This window comes from Haliotis asinina, chromosome 10 (assembly GCF_037392515.1).
Source record: "Haliotis asinina isolate JCU_RB_2024 chromosome 10, JCU_Hal_asi_v2, whole genome shotgun sequence".
Taxonomy (NCBI): Eukaryota; Metazoa; Mollusca; class Gastropoda; order Lepetellida; family Haliotidae; genus Haliotis; species Haliotis asinina.
In genome coordinates this window covers 13,652,493-13,667,402 of record NC_090289.1, presented here as the reverse complement: position 1 = coordinate 13,667,402, position 14,910 = coordinate 13,652,493, and the positions used below count along the sequence as shown (strand labels likewise).

The following is a 14,910-nucleotide window of genomic DNA, read 5'->3' as shown; positions in this document are numbered from 1 at the left end:
TAATTAAAATCGCCTTAGAACCATACGAGGTTTACAATCTAGGGAAAATCACGATGGTCACAAAGGATAAGGTGAAAGCTCACCTCGATCCACGTGCTCTAAAACCTTCTGAAGAATTTACAAAGGATGAGGAAATACGAAAATCAGGAATTTGCACGAACATTGATGACGATTTCTAGTTCAGTTGATTTATCTAAGACTGAGGCCGTTTGATAAATCAATAAACTGTTCTCGTACTTATTGAGCACTGATCTGTGTTGCCCGTGAGTGATAAGTCCCCATATAAAGAGATGACACATAGTGAAGACATCTAGTTTTGATTTAAAATACACACAAACAACTTTCGAATACCTGTTTCTGTGATAGACATACTGCTTTTCAAAGTTATAAGCTAACCAAAGAAAAGGGAAAGACTCTGCATTATTATTATTTAGGATGAGATGTATATTTTGTGATACTCGGTTTGGTTTCTCGGATGACGACACTGTCCTTGAAAACAGATTGGTCATACCTGTTATATGTGTTATATATCTACATATGCACACACATACACACACACACACACACACACACACACACACACACACACACACATACATACATATAATGATATAGATACCCTAAACTTATCTCCACCCCTTCCCCAGCCCTTACCTTATCTTACCCTACTCTCTTCAAGAAAAGACTGATTGTTCTCAGTAGATTAAAACTCCCATTGTAATGGCAAATCGCCTGTGAACAAATTGCAAATAAGATATATCACCAATGTATACAGCAATGCATAGATCATGGCACGTTAAACACAAACCTTGAACACGTCATCGCATGATTCGCTCCACGTTCACATAGAACAGAGTTATTCACGGAGAAACCAATTTCCGTTGTGGTTTAAGTATCTCCATTTAACAGATCCTCTAGAACATTGCTAACCAACTGTGGAACTCTTGTACTGCAGTTAAACTGCTTGGAACCACCCCCATACTTACTCAAAAACACCAGCGTCTTTATTGTAACGTTTGGACCATTAGTGCTGTTTCATGTCATGGTATTTATCGACCACTGTAAACCAGTATTTAACAATAGAAGATACAGCACGAAAGTAGTGGTGTTTTTTTTGATGGTTTGATCAATCACCGAGAAAACATCTGAAAAAGACTTTGATAGGAATGGGATATTTCCTGGACATTTCAATATGGCTGCCTTCAGAAAGGGAACGTGTTGAGTATCCTAGTGATTTGCATATATGTTAAGTATACTGTGCCACAAAAGAAACGCAAGTTGATTTAGAAATATCAATAACTCTAAATCTGTTGAACACATAATCTTAACACTACGAAAAAACAACAGACAAATGATTGTTGAAAAAATGAGTCGTGATCTCTGATGTAAACAACACTCAAGTTTACTGTAAAAGCACGTGTTATCACTCCACCCTCACACATAAAAATGTCATGAAACAGTGTTCAGTCAGTGGCCGCCATTGGCTGCAATGCAAACAGCGCAACGTCGTCTCATTGAGTCAAGAAGCGTCTGATAGAAGGCTTGGGGAATTTGATTCCATTCCCTGAACAATATGGCTTCCAGCAGGTTGAGCAGCTATCTGCCCCTCTACCAATTGCATCCCACGCATGCTTGATTGGTGCCACATCCGGGGAAAGAGAGGACCATGGGAGTACAGCACTGCTGTTCCCTTTGAGGAAGTCCATAGAGGCCCGCGCAGTATGAGGACAAGCAGTGTCCTGCTGGGAAATCAAGCTGAGGCTGGGCCTGGAATAGCAGTACAACGTGGTGTTGGAGGACCTGGTCTCTGTAAGCTACAGCTGTCACTCGCTGATGAAACACATGTAATCGTGTGGTTGTAGCTGAAGCCATCCCGTCAGCGGTCAGCCTCCAGAACACATCAGTTGGCGTAACGTTCACTACGTCGTCTAATTACACACACTAAACAATCGGTGTTGGACAAGTTGAATCTGGACTCAGAAAACAACAGAAAACAGACGCAACAACACTTGTTGCCATTGTTGACGTCGCCAACACTGGTATTGTCGCGCCCACTTGGTGCTGACGTTGCGTTGAAATCAGTCCGGCGTAAGGACGGCGACATCTGATCCCCGCTGGCCTCAGACGACGACGAACCGTGTCTGCGGAGAAGTGAGATTGTGGCCCTTGAATGCTTGCAGCTGTCTGTGTTGCTCGTTGTTGTCGGACCTGCACGTGGTCTTGAACGATACCTTGCGGAGAGTCTTGTGATTGTTGTCACGTGACTTCTAAAGTGCCTCTCCACTACAGATCCGGTCTGCATCATTCCAGTGGCGATTCCTGGTTGCTGTTGAGTTAGACGTGGCATGTTTACTCCACGTCGTAGCAGCCAATTTTGTGTTTTGTGGTGTTTTTGGAATGACCTGACTTATAAACGATCAAACTGCAGTAAAATGCATTCATGTTTGTGTGAAGCACGAAAACATCCTGCAAAAAACACAAAAGCATGAAAAGATCTCGTTTCGGCGATATGGTCAACAATTACCGCAAACAACTGCTAAACTATCCTTGAATGCTTGGTTCAAAATTGGTATGCTTTGTTGTCTTAAAAAATGCATGCGGAAGGCATGTTTTGAAAAAGTTAATTTGGGTTTCTCTTGAGGTACAGTATAGAAGACTTAACAGACAGAGGTCCTGTATACTGGCTTCGAAAGCTAAGGTACACTTTACAGATATTCTTACGTCACTATTTAAATTGTGTACAAGGGTTCGTTACTGGAACACATTTAATTACCTCACCAAGGCTACTGCTTGTATGTTCAACTCTATGTCTGTGAAAAAGACAACTAACATGTTTTTTGTTACATATGACTATACATGTACGTACAGGCTTCTTGTCAAACAAATGCTACATGAAACGTTCTGTTTTACTTCAGATGGTACAAGTGTATGAACAAAACCAACATGTCTCGGTAGCGTGACTGAAATAATCACTATTCTTACAAAAGAATCAAGACAAATGGCTTTCACATTCTGCTACTGCCAAACAGCATTCACCTCAGTAACCCTATAGCTTTGTTTATGTAACTCAGGTTATGGCACTGTGTGTTCAAGTGTGTTCATGCTGCCATTGCCTTGTGTATTGGGATGTTTCAACGGAACGTATTCTGGCTTCAGGTCTTCATGGCAGTGATTACAATTGTGGTACAAGCACCTGTCGATGTTTTCAGCAGTTAAAAGGGAGACCTTTGTGGGCAGGTGATTGAAGACTTTTACTTTATTGTCTTCAACGTAAATAAACTGTATTCAGGTTTCACTTCGAAAATAATCTATTAGTCGTGTTTTCATTATTCAGGTCATTACTGAACAATATCGATTTTACAGTCAGGCAAAAAGATTTCTGTCATATATTTAATAAATAAGATACTCATCGAATCATTGTACCAGTGTCCCGTGTACTTGAACGCATGTGGTCGTATTACATCGTTTACAGTTAAATGATGTGCAAGCAAAACAAACAAACTGGCGCACATACATTCGTTGCAGACTGTTCGGATGGAGTGGCTTATTACTACGGCCAGAATGGCGAATTCATTATCCACCCTAATCTACCTCCAAAACCATTTATTGTCTACTGTAAAATGGCCTTTGGTGGACGAACCACAATCCTGAAACAAAAACGTGGTAATGAAAACTTCAACAGACCATGGAATGACTACAAGAACGGATTTGGGAACATATCAGGAGATCACTGGCTGGGCAATGACTACATCAGCTACAGCAGAAAACAGTCTCTCTTGTGTCCAGATTGGAACGGGAAACAGCTATCATCAGTATGTCATGCAGGACTTTGGAGTAAACGACGAATCAAGTGATTACAACCTGACGTTTGGCGATCATTTCCCCAGTGAAAAGTATCATGAATCCCTTGGAAACTGCCTAGGACCGTTCTTCGGGTACTCATTCAGCACCCCCGACCGTGACAATGACAACAGTGCTTGGAACTGCGCTCAGGACTTTCAGTCACAGGTTGATAGTTTAAGCAATCCTACAGGCGTGTATAAGTCATCAACCGTTGGTGGACAACGACTGGGTGAGGACCTTACATACTAATCATTTGACGTTACCTCTCTGATTTTCACAGCTTTATGAAATGGGATTGATCGTGCAAAGTGCGCCAATGATAAAAAGAGAATCTTCCACCTACGTCTACCCCCGCCAGCTCTGCTGTCGACTGTTGCTTGTAGTGACCATCATTTGCCCTTTTGTTACGTGTGAGATGATTCCCTCCACCAACAATATTTCATGCTTCTTCAGACAACAAGATGTATGCATTTTGACACCAAATCTGTAAGCTTAGTTTCACCTTATGTATGTGTTTCATCGTGTTGAAACATATAGTGTTTGTTAAAAAGTGAAATTCCTGGTTCTTCCTCTTTACGTTGCCTTGTTTTGTTTTGTTGTTTAACACCGCATCGTCATTACATCTACGTGACGTTTTTCTACATTTGTACAGATCAATATTTCAATAAAAATACGATCACAACCTATTACGTCATGATTGCATGTTATTATGAGAAAGATTTCAATGGTTTGCAAATGTGAGTCAATTGGCCTTCCATCTTTGTCATGTTGACCTGAGCTAATCGAGTCTTGATCAGACGAGTGTCGAGCGCAATACACAATCTGAATGTTTAATAGTTCCTGTTAGTTTGTAATTCATATTCCTCGTTTTGAGGTTTGATAGTTCTGAAGTGGCCTGTCTGTACACTCGATGGAACATTGTATTGTGTCTTGATCTCTTCTTTAAGTGGCATTTTAGAAGTTGGTATGATGAGGATGAAGACATTTATGGATAGACAACTTCTTTCTTGCAGTGGATGCGACGTTTTGGTGTAGATTCTAACACCACCATTTGAAAGAAGTTGTACTATACAACCTTAGCACCTAGGCCATCTTAAGGCTTTGTTAAGGTAAGGGAGTTACGGTCACCTTTAGCTCTAACACCCTTTTTGTACAACGGCCCCCTGGCTGATAATGTGTTATCTTGGGCGCAGAGCATTATTCAGATTCGATTAGTTGTATGTAATCATAATATGGAATAATTTTGGGCGTAGATTTGACAAAAGTCAAGGAAAACTTGGTAAATTTGTATTCACGTGCCCTAAACCTTCTGAAAAATTTACAAGGATGAGGAAAAACTAAAATCAGTAATTTGCACAAACATTGTTGAGGTATCCTAGTTCATTTAATATATCTAAGAGAGAGGCCGTTTGACAAATCAATAAAAAGCCCTCGTACGCATTGAGCATTGATCTGTATGCACAGTGAGTGACAAGTCCCCATATAAAACCAAGACACGGAATGAAGAATATTAGAATATAGGCAAACAACTTGGCACTTTCCACTAACTTTCATTGCGACATTTCTTGAATAGACATATTACTTTTGAAGCTTATACGTTAACCAAATTAAAAAGGAAGACTTTCGCAATTATTGTTTATGATGAGATGTGCAGTAAGTTTTGTCCTGTTGATATTTTCCACGGACCATCTCGTCTCTGGGGACTTTAAAGGTTTCGAGGTTGTAGAGTCGTGTCTGGATCCCTACAGTTTCAATGGTGGACCACTGAGGACAACTGTGGGTCACACCGCAACATCCTGTGCTAGCCTATGCAGTGGGGACACACGATGTCATTCCTTCACATTCAGGAAATCCTCTTCGACCTGTTTTCTCCACCATGCTTACATCCCTGACTGGCCCTGTGACAAACCTGGCGACATCCATTACAACGACGTAAGTAAGTTGAGGACAAAGGATTGACTTCGTATCCTGTCCTTTCATATAGTGGCTTTTACGAACTTAGTTAGTTATTGACTTGAATCATTTCTTGCAGCCGGAACACGTCACCCTTTTTCAGAGTTTGGGTGTATGTATATATGCTGATGACAGTCGCTGAAGCTAAGACTTAGCACCCATATATACCTCAGGTAACTCCGCATGATGCAGATCAAACTGGTATCATGTCTACAAGGGACAGGGAAGTAGCCTGGTGCTAAAGCGGTCTTTCGTCACGTTCAATACTCAGGTTCGATTCCCCACAGGGTTACAATGAGTAAAGCCCAATTCTGTTGTCCTCTGCTAAAATATTGCTAAAAAGAGGCGAAAACCTAAACTCACTCACTCATCTTCTGATCAGGTTACTTAGCATGGAACATATCTTATTGCTACCATGTTTAAACAACGACATAGAACAAAGTCGGGAGTTAATGAATGTGTGGGTTGGACGTTTGTACAGTTGTTTTACTCAGTTATAATTTGATGTAGAATAAAAGCTCCAAATGATGCAGGACTTGATTACCAATCACGGTTCTCATTAACCAAAACAACACAATGAAGGTGAATTCGTAAATCGAATCCATTGTCATAAGTTTCAAGCAGTCTTGAGGGATTGAACACTGTACACTAACGACAGCGTCTGAGAAGATTTGACTACGCGTGTTGCGAAGTTTTGAATAAAACACCTTTAATTAACGTTTTAAAGGACAGTATTATGAACAAATCTTGCATAAATTCCGACAACATATGTTGCTATTTCATTCATTTCTGAGATATTTTATTAGTGATTAATTCTGATATTATCAAAGCATTGGAATGAGTGCATGTGTGTGGGATAGAGTAAAGCGTAAGCGGGGTAAAGCACATAATCATGATACTTTATATCTTTGAGTCCAAACGCGGAATTTGGGATGGCAACACGATATCACTTTTGCTATTTCACATCAATGTTTCTAAAATCTGTTTCATTCATGTCCCTTGCATTCTCCTTACTAGGTTGTTCATCATTTATTCCTATAGTGTCATCCTTTGAGCTCATGGTAGTCTTCATCTGTCACAGTACCAAACAGGCCGGGACAACTTCCGATTCATTTTGAACGTTTGAATTCGATGATCTAATTATGAAATAAAAATATATATTCATGGGCAAAAGAAACGGAACACTTCTTATTTTGACGTTTTGGCAAAGTTGTTCAAATTAGTAAACTCCTTTTAGGCCGATACGGTTCGCCCACTCACTGACTAATCATGCGCCCAAAACGCAGCATGGTGGCTGTTTAGGAGCACGTGAATTTGCAAAAAATGCCAAAACGTGCATTCCTGAGAATGCAGAATGCCTATCGAGAAATGGTATGCAAAGGCATCAGTCGGTGGCCATATATCTCAGCAGACATAAAGACCTCCACTAGGAAGCCCGCCGTCTGCATACTCTTCATCTGCGCAAACAGGTCATGACGGCTACGGAAAAGGCGGCAAGGGCTCTACGACATCGTCATCAGTCGACGTACCATGCTACGACGTCTACGTGCAGCAGGTACCACAGCTCGACGTCCTCTGCGTGGAATGGTACTGACCCAGGAACATCTTCGTCGTAGGTAACAGAACTGTACGTCGCTGACTGGCAGCGAGTGTTTTTTTACAGACGAAAGTCGATTAGTCTTTTTCCATATGATTCTTTGGTGTAAATATACCGTCACAAGCGAGAAAAACTAGCGCCGAACTGCATCCAAGAAGTGCACCCTTTCGGAGGAGATGGTGTGGTGGCATGGGGTGGAAATTGTGGGAATCAACGAACACGATTAATCGTAATTTGGGAAACTTGAACGCTCAGAGATGCAGACACCTTTCAACCCGTATCAATACCATTTCGTCGCCAGCAACAACGGGGAACACTTCTGCAGCGCGACAACGCCAGGCCCCACACAGCGCGAAATGGCCACAACGTCTTCAACGCACAGAATATCCAAGTTCTTCCAAGGCTAGCAGGCTCACCAGACATGAACCCCATAGAGCATTTGTTGGATCATCTGAATCTCAAGGTGACACGACGACCACGACGGCCAGGGGACCGACAAGAACTTGCAGACGCTCCCAGGAACGAGTTGAATTGGATTCCGAAATCACGCCATTTACCTGTTGACGACATCGATGCGAATCTGGGCGTGTATTGCAGTGAGGTGGTCACACTCGTTACATAGGATGTGTATGCGTGGACAGAGACTTGAAATGACCGAGACATTCCATGACTGACTCTTGTTGAATCTGTGAGCTGTGCTATTCCTATCCCTCTGTCCATTACATGACACGTGTCCTTTATCTGTGATGAATTTCTCATAGACACTGTTGGTCCATTGTCTCAAATACTGGCTTCATTAAATGTACTACATTGTATAACTTAAAAACACTGTATGTTTTGCTTTGATTTTATTGACTTTCTTTTGCCCACTAGTTTAGATAAACAATTGTGACTGTTTGTAATTGTGAATGTAACGTTTAAACATTTACAGAACAAAATATTTCAGCTCGTAGTTTCCTATACCCATTGGTCAAGCGGTTTAAATGAAGACTCAACGATTAAAACCCGTATGAGAAACTCCATTATGTTAGGAACGTTTCATCATCCCGACTGTTTGCTTTCAGAGATGATTATAAAGTCGATACTTTGTTTTTTTTTAATCCACTGCTGTTTGGAATAGATAAACTTTCCCTGCACCATGACAACCTAGCAGTAATGCTCAGTTTGTTTGCACGGATGACGCGATTGTAGGTTAGCAACCCTTGAAAACGTCAAGACTTTTCTCAAACGGTGTATCCTATGTGCAGATGTAAAGCATACACTTAACGCAGCCTCAGCGCATCCCCGTTTAGGTTGTGTGATACCGGTACGACCAGGTCTAATATCGACAATCATTTATTATCGAACATATTCGATAATCGCAAGGTGTTTACTGGTTCCACAGTACATGCTAGTCAGTTCCTGAGTCTGTATAAGTGAATAAATAAGGTAAAGAAAATTATGCTTTGGTCAAATTCTTTCTCAAATTCCAATTGTCAAAGTGAGTGAGATTAGTTTTTCGCCTTTTCACAGCCTTATTCCAGCTATATGGCGGCGGTCAGAAAAAAAAATCGACTCTTGACCAGACAATCCAGTGATCAGCAGCATGAATATAGATCTCCGCGTTTGGGGACCGACCTTTAAGTTCTGAAGACAACAGAGGATCATTTTCTCCAAATTTAAATGCATCGGAATCATTTATAAACAAGATTTGATTTTATTGTTCCGAAATAACTTTATTTCTCGTTTTCAGAGGCTGAAAAGTGAAATGGCTTATCTGCAGCTGTATATACAATAAACGAGTTGTTTACTTACAATGACATTCGTAGAATATTGCTGACTGTGGCGTAAACAACGACAAAAATAAGAATAGGTCGAAAGTTAATACACCACAGTATGCTCATATGGACATTGTTGCTAAACAATACCATGACGATTTTGATAAAATTTGGTTTGCAGATAGCCCCGAATGGTTACGTCACGTTTCTTATATACTAATTAGGCAACTGACAAGCAGGTCAAAAGTACGCATACGCAGGCTAAAATGTCATTTTGGACAAACATAGTTTTAGTAGATAAAAGATCACATGACAACACAACAAAAATATTGATACACTATGTGCTCACAAGTTATGTATTAGACTAAAGACGTGTGAAAATCGCTTAAAATAAACAGTTACTGCAAATAAGATACGATACGATTACCAGTGCATACGCTAATAAGAGGAGACATAATAACACAAGTCATGTCACACATAGATAACGACATGTTAAACACAAATCTTGAACACGAATCATGTCATGATTCGCTCCACGTTCACATAGAACAGAGTTATTCACGAGGAAACAAATTTCCGTTGTGGTTTATGTATCTCCATTTATCAGATCCTCTAGAACATCGCTAACCGACTGTGGAACTCTAGTACTGCACTTAAACCAAAGTATACCTACTTAAACCAACTCTCATACTTACTCAAAACACCAGCATATTTATTGTAGTGTTTGCACCATTAGTGCTCTTTATACGGATAGGTGGCGTGGTATTAATCGACCGGTGCAAAACAGTTTTTAACAATGGGAGATAGAGCATGAAAGTAAAGGTGTTGTTTTGATGGTTTCGTTTACCTAAATCAATCATGAACGTGGCGGACTTCTCACATATTAGATGCACAATATGAAAGGTGGAGATCTGATATTTCATGGCAGTGTCAATATGGCTGCCCCCAGAATGGAACATGTTCAATAACTATCCTAGTCATATGTCAATATGTTAAGTAGAAGACTGAAGAGATTGAGATCGTGTGTAATGGCTTCGAAAGTTAAGGTTCACTTTGCAGATGTTCTATAGCTAAGATCGTATTTTAAATGGTGCACAGGAGATGCCGGAAAATGGGTTTGTTATTGATCATTCTCTTTAAACAAATCTACTTCTTGAATGCTGAACTTTATGTCTGTGAGATTAATGGCAAACAACATGCTTTTTTTCACGTTTGTGTATCTCACGAGGTTGCATGTGTTTCTATGAGATTATTTGAAACACAGATGCTTCGGTAATATGACTTGAATAGTCTCTATTCTTACTTCTTGTAATGCTAAATAATGCATTCTGCTCCTGCCAAAATGGTATTTGTGTCAGTGACCATATAAAAATGTAACACATGTTAAGGCCGTGTGTGTTTAAGCGTGTTCATGTTGCCATTTCAACTTGTATTAGGATGATTCAGCGGAACGTATTTTGGCTTCAGGTTTACAACCCCTGTCTTCACGGCGGAGATTACAATTCTGGTACAAGCACCTGCCGATGTTTTGGTGGTTACAAGGGAGATATCTGTGGGCAGGTGATTGAAGGTATGACTTCTACTTTATAATATTCGACAAAAATAAATTGAATTCTGTTGTCAGTTAAAAACTGCATTGTCTGTTAGTTCAAGTCATTCTCTCATGGTTCAGATCACTTCTAATCTACATAACCCGTGAAAGTCCCGTGGTAGAATAGGCCTTCAGCAACCCATGTTTGCCATAAGAGGCGACTATGCTTGTCGTAAGAAGCGACTAACGGGATCGGGTGGTCAGGCTCGCTAACTTGGTTGACACATGTCATCGGTTCCCAAGTACGCAGATCGATGCTCATGTTGTTGATCACTGGATTGTCTATTCCAGACTCGATTATTTACAGACCGCCGCCATATAGCTGGAATATTGCTGAGTGCAGCGTAAAACTGAACTCACTCACTCACTCTAATCTACATAGATTTCACATGTGGGCATGTATAATTTCAATCATATATTTACTACATAAACATATATTTAGCTGTTAATTAAAGCCTTGTAAAACTGTTTGTGCACTTTAAGATGTGGGAATGCATCATAACATTTACAATTAATTGATATGCAAGGAAAATATATATACTGATGTACAAACAATAAATCTTTTCTGCAGACTGTTCGGATGGAATGGCTTATTACTATGGTCAGAATGGCGAATTCATTATCCACCCTAATCTATCTCCCAAACCATTTATTGTCTACTGTGAAATGGCCTTTGGTGGACGAACCACAATCCTGAAACAGGCAACTGGTAATGAAAACTTCAACAGACCATGGAATGACTACAAGAATGGATTTGGGAACATATCAGGAGATCACTGGCTGGGCAATGACTACATCCACTACATCAGCTACAGCAGAAAACACTCACTCTTAGTACAGGTTGAAACGGGAGACAGTTATCATCAGTATTTCATGCAGGAGTTTGGAGTAAATGACGAATCAAGTAATTATACCCTGACATTTGGCTTCAGTTTCCCCAGTGACAAGTATCATGAATCCCTTGGAGACTGTCTAGGACCATTGTTCGGTTCATCATTCAGCACCCCGGACCGTGACAATGACAACAGTGCTCGGAACTGTGCCCAGGACTTTCAGTCTGGCTGGTGGTTCAAAGACTGCTCCACCTGCAATCCCACAGGATTGTATGAGGCATCGCCCGTTGATGGATTAGCTGGAGCAGGTGACAGCACCCTACATTGGACCCCCGGGCAGGGTCTGGGAAACCGTTCCCCGAGGAAGATGCTTTTGTACCTGGTCTACAACAACCCAGATACTTGGGGATAAGCAACAAGTTGTGAGATATGTTTTCGCTACACGATGATTATACATGAAAACTGAAATTCAACGTATTGTTACACATTGTGTAATAAATCAAACGTACCAAAGCAAATGTAAATGTAAGAATACAATGTATTTGGCCCGTGACGATACATTCATTTGGGGATAAGACAGTCAGTCCGACATTGTCATGCAAACGGTGAGTCGGTGAGCATTCAAAGATATCAAGGCAGCAGTGACGGCATATATGCCATATACAGTGATCAGATGGTGGTTATCTTCCCTGAAAATTCGAGCGATCGTGCGTTTTGTCCCATACACATAGGATAGGAACACGCCTCACACCTACGTCTGCCACTGCCGGCTCTGCTATCGACTGGTCCTTGTAGTGACTATCACTTGTCCTCATGTTACGTATGCGATAGAACCTCCCACCCCTATCCTATGGCTATCTAACAACACTTTATGCTTCGTGGGACAATAAGTTTTTGTACTTTCGACACCTAGACTATGAACTCGCTTACACCTTCAACAGTTGCTGTATTTTTGTTGCAATGTACAGTGTTGGCTTAAAAGTTGTATTAATAATTTCTCCGTCTGTCTCTCCTTCCTTGTATTTGTATAGTTCAATAAAATCATATTGCAACCTTGAATGACATAACTGCATGGTACATGAATGCGAGGAAGATTTTACTATATATTTTGCAAATGCAACTTTGGCATTAATCGAGTCATGTTCAGGCTATTGTCGAACACAATGCATAATGTGAATTTTTTTTTTGGCTCTCCACAAACGAAAGGTTCGGGCAGCTGGGATTTCTAGCCCCAAAATAGACATTTCTGAGTGGCATGGTTGATGAACTTAAATCCGAACTGAAGCAGGTCACCGTTCATGACTCTAGTGACAAACTAGGAATCTCGGACAACGATCATTCGAACATAGGCACAGAACTGGCACTGACACACCAACTCTGCATATGAAACTGCAACAGGTCAACTCATGCTTATATTAGTGAGTTGTTTGTGAATGATTGCATAGCGATGTGCTGAGAATGAGAAAGGTTCACACACCATAAAGATTTCCCCCGTGTTAGCAAATAAGTATCACAAGTAAAATGCATATGACTGAAACTAAACTGATGAACAGACGTGCACTTGTCTTAAAGTCTGAGAGAAGAATGGTTCGAAGACACGCGTGAAATATCCTGATTAAAGTAGACCAGTTTAAATATATGACATATGCCTCTGTAATCGATTAACAGAGGTTTTACTTTTTCTGTTTCTGGACAACTGACATCGAAACAACTCCTCTGGTCATCATCATCATTAATTAGATTTCTTGCAAACGTTTCACTACACACACACACTCACACACACACACACACACACACACACACACACACACACAGAGAGAGAGAGAGAGAGAGACAGACAGACAGAAAGACAGACAGACAGACAGACACAGATACACACACAAATGTCGATGCCAAGACTAGGTCCTTTAAATGCGGTTTCGAGCGGAACGGTTATCACGTTTATAGTGACTGGTCGGTGTCAGTTACGTCAAGTACTGTGACAGCCAATCAGTATAAGCACATATGGTCATGTGACCACCTAACGTTGAGCACTGGAGTCATGCAGTGGAATTTGAAAGTGTCACTTACAGGCCTCTTCATGGACTGTGAACGATGTAATTAAGGCTTCTATTTGTGACGGATCATTATCATTGGCTTAGCTGTCCTTAAAAAATGATTTAAATAATTCATGACTGAAGTAATCGTATATTCACTAACGTTAATCATTTGTTGACCTGCTGAGGTGTACAAGAGTGTTTATTTCATCCTAAAATATGTTTGTTTACTTCGTTGAGTCTGCAGAGATTCCGCAATAGTGATATCTATAGTTCATTTACTTGCGAACGTTAATTACGATGATATAATGTACTAGTATTGATCGTTGACGATAACATTGTTTAATAAACAGACAGCTGTACATAATAACATCACGTGCAGACGGCACTATTTTCGGTTATTAGCTACAACGAGCCATGCGAATGTACACAACGTCTACTCTGCTCACAGAAATACTGTCAATAATTTTTACATTATTGGCTTTGATATATCGCCGGGTCTGAGGAAAAATATTTGAAATAGAGAGAGAAAACTAACTCATAATGATGTCCTTTGTTATGTAAGCATCGTTTAGGACCATTAATATTCAGAGTCGCTGCATCATCAAAACCTTTGTTGGATTTTCTAGGAGATTAGTCTGTTGAAGCTTCTGTTACATTTTTTTCGCGCTGTAAATGACTATCCAGTGGCACCATCAGCTACGACTTTAAGCTCTGAGATAAGATCATGAGCAAAGTTACAGTGAGTAATCAATACAAACCATTACACACATCCTGCTACAGCGTATTTTAACAGGTATACTTCCAAACGAATCTACACGAACCCCGACCAAAGCTTTTGTACGTCAAATAAAGACAACATATTTCAAGCAGGATCGATTGTACTTACTCTGTCACGTGCAGTTGCGAAAGTTAATTTCATTTGTCAAATATTCTTCTCATGAACTGATCACTTGCGTTTATGGAGGTGTAAACGTAGAAAATAAAGGTATATAACTATACTAGGGTAAAATACCAAATAGCACATGTAAAGGAAATTCTCAGAAATAGTGGAACTAAGAGCGTCATCATAATGTTAATGAGTTGATAAAGTGACACACCATGACATACAGACGAAAAGTTCAAACAGCACTAGCAAACAGTTGTATTGAAAAAAAACATTCCAAATGAAAATGACAAACACAAAGCACTCCGTCTTTCAATATCTTGTGTACCCCCCTCGCGTGTACAAGACACGGGTGTATCTTGTTCTCATGCATCTTATCAAGTTCATAAAGACAGCTTGCGGAATCGCATTGCA

The 14,910-nt window shown here is 40.4% G+C and overlaps 1 protein-coding gene and 1 pseudogene across 1 annotated transcript; both read left to right on the top strand.

The window, feature by feature from the left end:
• Positions 1 to 1,628: 1,628 nt before the first annotated feature.
• LOC137297919 (fibrinogen-like protein 1) lies at positions 1,629 to 4,092 on the top strand (annotated as a pseudogene).
• Positions 4,093 to 5,463: 1,371 nt separating this feature from the next.
• Positions 5,464 to 12,516, top strand: LOC137298815 (microfibril-associated glycoprotein 4-like). The gene is made up of 3 exons (XM_067831087.1): positions 5,464 to 5,775; positions 10,618 to 10,720; positions 11,313 to 12,516. Exons 1-3 carry the CDS (start codon positions 5,482 to 5,484, stop codon positions 11,984 to 11,986), a joined length of 1,071 nt encoding a protein of 356 aa, XP_067687188.1. The 5' UTR covers positions 5,464 to 5,481; the 3' UTR covers positions 11,987 to 12,516.
• The last annotated feature ends 2,394 nt before the right edge of the window (positions 12,517 to 14,910 follow it).

Coding starts and splice junctions, on each gene's coding strand:
- LOC137298815 (XM_067831087.1), top strand. CDS start 5,482: ATGATGAGATGTGCAGTAAGTTTTGTCCTGTTGATATTTTCCACGGAC. Junction 5,776..10,617: donor GCGACATCCATTACAACGAC/GTAAGTAAGTTG, acceptor TTTTGGCTTCAG/GTTTACAACCCCTGTCTTCA. Junction 10,721..11,312: donor CTGTGGGCAGGTGATTGAAG/GTATGACTTCTA, acceptor TCTTTTCTGCAG/ACTGTTCGGATGGAATGGCT.